This window comes from Porites lutea, chromosome 6 (genome assembly GCF_958299795.1).
Source record: "Porites lutea chromosome 6, jaPorLute2.1, whole genome shotgun sequence".
Taxonomy (NCBI): Eukaryota; Metazoa; Cnidaria; class Anthozoa; order Scleractinia; family Poritidae; genus Porites; species Porites lutea.
The window spans coordinates 9,360,061-9,367,919 of NC_133206.1; the positions used below are offsets into that span (position 1 = coordinate 9,360,061).

The 7,859-nt window shown below is 37.0% G+C and overlaps 1 protein-coding gene across 1 annotated transcript in view; it reads left to right on the plus strand.

The window, feature by feature from the left end:
- Window positions 1-2,666, plus strand: part of LOC140941648 (uncharacterized) — a 563,750-nt gene extending 561,084 nt beyond the window's left edge. The window contains exons 29-30 of the mRNA XM_073390668.1: window positions 652-751; window positions 2,041-2,666. Coding sequence (XP_073246769.1) covers window positions 652-751; window positions 2,041-2,148 — 208 coding nt within the window. The 3' untranslated portion in view covers window positions 2,149-2,666. The remainder of the gene's footprint in view (window positions 1-651; window positions 752-2,040) is intronic.
- The last annotated feature ends 5,193 nt before the right edge of the window (window positions 2,667-7,859 follow it).

Consider the following 7,859-nt stretch of genomic DNA (forward strand, 5'->3'; position numbering starts at 1 on the left):
CGCACTGCATAAACCCATAAACTACGCAAAAAGAGAGCAAGAAAAACCTCTATTGCTCAAGCTGACTCTAAGGTCACGTTCCACACTATCACAAGCTCAATCCGCCGTTTGTCACGAGCTGTTAGTCATGTTTGGCCTGTTAACACTTAATTCAAATCGGACTAATCACAAACCGCGTATGAAACTAGCCAATCAAAAACGTCGACATATGTCCTTCCTACTCAGCGGGGTTCGAACACGATATTGTGCACTAATTCACAGACGCTGTATACAGAAGGTTTAGAGCGTCTGCGACGCAGGCAATAAACAAAGAAAGCGGCAGGAAATAGAAATGCAAAATTACGTTACGTTTCAGTGATTTTAAGTCACTGGCGAGTAAGCGCTTATTATTTTGACAACATGAATCAACCAATGAACACTTTTCTTAGTTTTTTCATCGGCCTTAAAAATAACTAAATAAGTTGTCCAACAGGTTACGTAAACAACCTAAAAATAGTACGTCACATGATCTTAATGACATGCCTACTCATGACGTCATCGCGTTAATTTATTCCCTCTCAAAATAATTAGATAACCTCTCAAAAAGAATAGGAATAGGTAGCAACCTTGCTTAATGAATAATATATGAATATTTGCTTCTGTTATTTGCAGGTATGAAATAATGTGGTTATGTTGGAAAGAAAATCCTTTGATGAGACCCACATTTGCTGATATCACCAAGCGATTCCCATATTATTTACAAAGATATAAGGTACATTTTCTTTTTTTTTCTTCTTTCGTTGTTAATTTCATACTGAACGTTTATTTCAACAAATCAGTGGTTTTCCATGCATAAACCGTTGCCTTTCTCCCGTGAACAAAGGCATTAAATAGCTCCAGGCTTGGGTCGACAAAATGCCGTGATTTGTATGAAATTGTCCACACACGGTCTCGACCTCGGTTTTATCGCGCGGGCCTACTAGAAAGGAACGTGGGGAAGTTCTATTGCCTTACTGCTTTGCCTTTACCTTTCTATTGCCTTACTGCTTGCCTTACTGCTAAGTCTATTAATGTATGATACAGTGAATGGAAATGTACCTAGTTACTTAAGCGATCTTTTCTTGAATGTCTGTGAGAACAACCCTTATAAGTCTATGCTAAGAAATACGGAATATAATGTTGTACTGGACCACGTTCCAAAAACAGAATATTATAAGGGGTCTTTCTCACACAGAGAAGGAATGCTGTGGAATTCATTACCAAATGACATAAAGGCGTCCGAATCTAAAGCTATCTTTAAAAGAAAACTGGCTAGTAGGCAGGCTAACTGTTGACTACATTTTACTATATTTTATTATTTGTACATATTTGTAGTGTAGTTGTACAGTATTTACTTCTGTTTCTATACGGCTTTCATGTAAAGAAGTTATGTAACTTATGAAATTACCGTATTCAAATAAAAGTGAATCAATCAATCAATACAAGGCAGGGAAGAACTCTCTTTGACACCGGACATGCATTGAAAACACAAGGAAACTCCGGCACTGATATAAATAATTGGCCCTAAATAATAATTTTCAAATTCCACTTTATTTTTAGCAACCAAAAGGTTTTAGTGAAAAAAGGAATAACTTAATGAAATAAATAAAAAAGGAACTTAAGAGAATGATGGATGCCTATGTAGCCATTTGGAATGTTGTTACGCCAATCGGTTGTGGCCATAGTTCGTCAATGACGCATGGAACGCAAACATTTAGCGCGGACGTCTGTATATTAAAATCGCAATTGGATCCGAATAAAATTTACTTCTCTGCTCATCTTAATTAACTTTGGCTTAATTTTGGCTCTTCTATGACATTATGGAGATCAACTATTGGGGATTCGAATTCGTTAAGTGATACCTATGTAATTTGACCTAATTTCTCACGTGAAGAGCTTAGCATAGCGAACATTTTCCGACATGCTACAAAAGCACAAGTTTCATTAACATAGCTTTGGTACACTTGTAGGTGAAATGATCACTTGTCTGTTTGTTTGTTTCTTTGTTTACGTTTAATTTAGAACAATTATATGAATATACCAAAAGCAGATGATGGAAGCGTCTCAGAAGTTTCATTATTGAATGGTGTTTCACTGAGCAGAACCGGGAACATGACCACGACGGTTTGACAACCGGGGAGAGGCCGCGACGAGGGAGTATAGGTAGTTGAAGCAGGAACAACTTAAAGATCACGTAAACAAACTTTTGGTTCGCAGAGACCAACTGAGGGGAAAAAATGACGTTTTAATATTAGTACTAGTTGCATTAGATTAAGAGTAAGAGTAAGAAGTTTATTGTATACTCCCCTGCGGGGCTTTTCAGTGATACAAGACAAAGCTATAATTCATCATCAAGTATATATAAAAATAACTGCCAAAGAAAAAAAAATTACCTAAGTTTCCGTTTAAAATTCTTATGATGCAATAAAAGGTTAAAACTTACGAAACGCTCGCGGGGTCAAGAAATTTATACAAAAATATTTGCCTCAGTTTCTGTTTAAAATCCCTGTGATTCTCACTTTTAAGTAAGACCTCAGATTTAAATTTGAGGTCTTTATCTAGGCCGTTCCACAAACTGACAACTCTGTACTGGAATGATCGCTGACCAGCAGCTGTTTTAAATAAAGGGACATTTTTAACAATTAAAATTGTTGTGAATTGCGTGTCACGTGGCCAGAGACTAGGCCTCTGGTAACTAGCTTGGATGTGAGGTAATCTGGAACGCAACCAGTCATACATTTAAACACAAAAACAGCGTTCCTTAGATCTAATTGCAGTGTTGCAGGCCGGGGTTACAGGTAACTAGTCATACCGTGTAGTTGTCACTAAATCTGCCCCCGACCAATTGACTCCATGTGGTTGTCCATGTATTTGCCATGAACCTTTGAAATGCAGTTTTCTTATTAGAGATTCTGAGAGTAATTCTTTTCTCAATTATTACACTTTGTTTCCTGGATTAATGAAACTCCTCATACATGTCATGTTTAGAATTGTTTTTTATACATCTCATAATGAGTTCAACCAACACTGCAAATGTAATAGAACGCGTGTTAAACAACAAAACCATCTTTAATTATATATTTGTAACTAACAATATAAATGTCCTAGAACTTTGGATGTCGATATGACTGTGATGTGAAGCGTTCTGTCGAAGATGAACAGGTGTTAAAGTTCCTGAGTGAGCGGACGCCGGGGGTAGAAGCTCATTATGAGGTTCCGCTGCTTTGGAAGGATCAAAACAGCCAATTTCCTGACAATCGTGTTGTGGCTATTCATCGACTTGGTCTTCTAGAGAAGAGACTTCAACGTGATCCTGAGTTTGGCGAAGCCTACAAGAAAAACTATTGACACAGACCTAGAAAAGGGATATATTAAGACACTTACCAAAAAGAAAACTGCTGACCCAGCAAAGTGTACGTGGTGTCTCCCTCACCATCTTGTACTTAACCCTAATAAACCTGGATAGGTCAGACGTGTATGTTATGCAGCTGCTAAGTATCAAGGGTCTTCATTGAACAGTCACCTTGTAAGTGGACCTGACTTGCTGAACAATCTTGTTGTAATCTTCATGGGATTCATAGAAGAAAAGATTGCTCTTTCTGGAGACATTAAGAGACAATGTTTAACCAAGTTGCTGTCCCACCAGAGGATCAAGCTGCCCTCCGTTTTTCCGTTTTCACCGGAGTCTGAAATCGAAGTCTATCAGTACCAGCGACATATCGCTGGGGCTAAGTGTGCACCAAAGTGTTCTAATTATGCCCTTTTAAGGACGGCAGAGGAAAATGGACAGTAATACCCCGTTGCTGCTCGTGCTGTTAAGCGCAATTTTTATATGGAGGATTTCTTTAAGTCTGTAAAGACGACAGATGACGCACTTGAACTGCAACAGCAACTTGGTTACCGTAGTCGGCAAACAATTGAATTCCTCTCCCGGACAGGCCTTCAATATTACGCGGGTAATCTTTTAGAGGACGGGTAGCTTGCAAACTAAACTGATCGCAGGGTTAGCGGAACAGCAACAAGATGATTTATTCCAAAAATTAACGTAGTTTCCACGAAGTAAAACTCTACAACAGCACGTAACTCGATAAACTTACACGGCTTCCGCAAACTTGAATAGACACTACTTCCGTCACACTTGACTAAACACGACTAACGTCAAACTCTCTTCGCTTATGAAAACTAGTTAAAACGTTGCTTGGACTCGTCTACTTCTTTCACAATAAGATTGTGGAACTTTCTAAGTAGTCTAATTGTAGAAAGATTACAAAACATACCGCTTTGGAAACGCTTACACAAGATCCTAAACTAAACAAACTATGAACTCTCGCGAAGCTTCTAGAATGCCACGCTTAAAAGTTACACAATACAATTTTTCGTAACAGGCAAACACATGAGCCCTATTATCTTTAAGAGCACATAAATCATTGTCTGACAACTATAAATACTCAAAACAAAGTATATTGTGTGTATTACTCTGATTACTTTGTTAAAATACTCCTACTTTACGTGATTACCTTGTCAAGAATTTTCCTTTAGTTACCAGTCTCTAGTTAGCGCTTTCAAGTTACAGTGAATAATGCCGCAAGTGACGTCGTGTTTTTTGGCATTGTTTTGTCTCTATTTTAGGGCATATGCTGAGTGGATTTTTACTGGGCGGCCTCAAGTCAAGCCCAGTTATAAATCCTCTTCCGTTCCGCAATCGTTTCCGTAATATCCGGGCACTTACATACGGGCACTGCTAATTGTTCCCCCAGTTTAACCCAAAAGGCGATGCGTGTTTCGACAAAGCATGTTTTCCCATTTCAGTACCGTATTACATATTGCCTTTTCAATTCTATATTTCCTTTTGTTTATGTAACACACGCCTTATTAGAGGTCTACATTTCGGATAAGGGTAAAGAAGACTCGGACGACGGAATTTACACTTCAAGAATTTCGCACACAAGTTCAAAGCTTGCGAAGCTCAGTGGTGGTTTCAGTTTGGCGAGAGGGCAAATGAACAGTAAATTAAAGAGAAAACGCAAAACGTTTTTGGCGCAAGGCAAGTCACTGACTAGTGCAGAGTTTGGTGACTTTGCTTCCTATAGCTTACTGTTGTTCTCAATGTGGTCTAGAGTTTTTGTTTTTGTTTGTATCCTCACTGTAATTTTCAGGGAGTTATAATAACTCCTCTAGTGGGGCTAATTTAACTCCTTACAGTGGAGTTATTTTTCGTGGAGTTATTTTAACTCCAAAAAGGAGTTTAAAGAACTCTTTTTCAGGAGTAAAAGTGACCCCAGATATTGAGGAGTTAAAATAACCCCAAAAAAGGAGTTATCCTGTACCTAAAATTTTTACTCCACTTTCAGAGTTAAATTAACTCCAAAAAGAGTAAAAACAACCCATGTAAGGAGTACAAGTAACCCCATTTCGGAGTAATTTTAACTCCAGACTGGGAGTAAAAAGAACTCTTTTTCAGGAGTAAAAATGACCCCAAATTCGGAGTTAAATTAGGAGTTAAAACAACCCCAAAAAAGGGGTTATCCTGTACCTAAAATTTTTACTCCATTTTTGGAGTTATAATAACTCCCTAAAAATTACGGTGCTCTCTCCTCCGCAGAGGCTCCCGCTGGGTATCTCCATCAAAATATCAAAAATAGAAAAAATAGAAAGCGCGCGGGGGACGTGTTTTGAATACGTACACTGTAAATGTGAAGAAGAAGTACAGTGTTAAATGAATGAACCATAGGGTTTCAATTAATGCAAAGGTCGATCATTGCGCATCGAGATAAATCGATTGAATACAAAACAATTTAAGTTTGTAATAATCAGCACTATGACCCAGGCTAGATTTGAACAAGATCACGAGCTATTGTATTTAATACAAAGGGGCGTTTAGTTCAGTCTTTAGCCACCGACGGATTAATTCACGGCTGAGAAAAATAGCGAATCTTCAACTCATATATCGTTATAAAAAAACTGTGTGAGTAATAAGATCTTTAAACTTTTCGAGGTCGAAAAAGGCAAACAACTAATTTTTTTAAGTCGAAGAAAAACAACAAGAAACCAAAGGAAAAAATCTTGAAACATAACACTTTAATCTTGTGACAATTGAGTTTTCGTGTCGACCATAATTTTAAATTAAGATTATCATCTATTAACAGCCTCAGAGAGGCCCGTGGATCCATCGGAATAGGTTTAATGGGTTAATTCTTTTTTATTATAAGCTGTTGGCCGTCTGTTCTACTGACAAAACTTCTCGTTTTCATGCAATGCAAAACAGTTTTATGGAAGCCTAGTAAAGTCTTTCGGCGAGTCTAGTTAAATTATAAAATCGTGCCTTCGCTGAAGTCGCTAGCTCTTCCAGGTCCCTTGAAACCTCCAAAAGAAGCCATTATAAAAACAAAGAGTACAACCGTCGTCAGTTCAGTTGTTCTTTTAATTCCCATCTTTTCTTGCTCTCCCTTTTCTTTTCCAGTTTCCCTTTTCTTGCGTGATTGTCCGAGCTTGTCTTGATTTTTAGTTAACTACATGTATGTTTTGAAAATCCAGTCAGGTTACTTAGCTTTTGAATTTCTTACTCCTTACTACTCTGTTCTCCGGCCAGGGAATTCATGGTGAGGATGTGCCGCCGGTTCTCTAAATCCTGACCCTATTCAACTTCAACTTCAACTTCAACTTTATTCATTCACTTTCAATTTACAATTACACAATAGCTTCCACCCGCGTATAGGAGAGCCTAATCGAGGCGGGGGAAGAGACACAAATTTAAAGAAAGAAAAGAAAAAAAGAACTATTTTACAAATAGTACCAGCTGTCGCAAAATAAAACTATAGTATGTATTAAGCTAATTTAATTGCATTATGATTTACACAGAGAATATAAATTTAGTTGTGTTCCTGAGCTAGTTAAGGTGTTTCGATACAGTTTTTCAAAGGCCATACCGATATTTTTCAATCGCCTTAAAAGTGATTTTTTCCTTGTCCGATCGCTATAAAAATTTCACCAGTAATTGGCTATAGATTGAAATTTGTGAAAATGTACTTTTAAGTAAAATCGATATTACTATGACAACAATAAACAAAAAACTTTGAAATTGATAAAAGCCGAATTTTGTGTGATCTAGACCTGCTACTGAAAATCCAACACTACGAACTTAAAGTTTGGTGTTTAGCAAACAATCTCTGTAAGAAGCAAAAAATTCTGTATGTTTGAATTCAACTAAAACGAAAATATATATTAAACCTTAAATTTTCAATAGCCGTGAAAGGTTATTTAATAAAAACGTTATAAATGACTCAAATTATTCTTAAGTAGCGTAAGAATGATACTTAATATCATATTTATATGCTAGGAAATTTTGGTGTACTTTCCTTCATGCGATCTTAAAATCTAACCCGTTTCCTCACCACCTGTATAAGTGCAACTTCATTCAGAATTTGGACTTTTAGCGCTTTCTTGTATATCTCTGAAACGACTCGAACGAATTTTTTTAAAATCTCTTCACATAATCTTCATAATGTATATAAAAATGTCTGAAACTTTCATTAAGATTGATTCACTGCAACGCCTTAAAATTTCAAGACAAACCTATGCTACGAACCGGTCAAAAATCTGCGTTACAACATTCACTGTTTTGACGTTATGCTAATTTTTCCAAATTAATGCGGACATACATATATCCATGACTAGTACATTTCAGGGTGAGTATTGTCAATGTTTTACTTTCAAAAGATGCGATAAATTCAAAATAAAATGTACTAGTCATGGAGGTATGTATACTGCGCATTATTTTGGAAAAATTAGCATAACATCAAAACAGTAAATGTTGTAACGCAGATTTTTGACCGGTTCGTAGG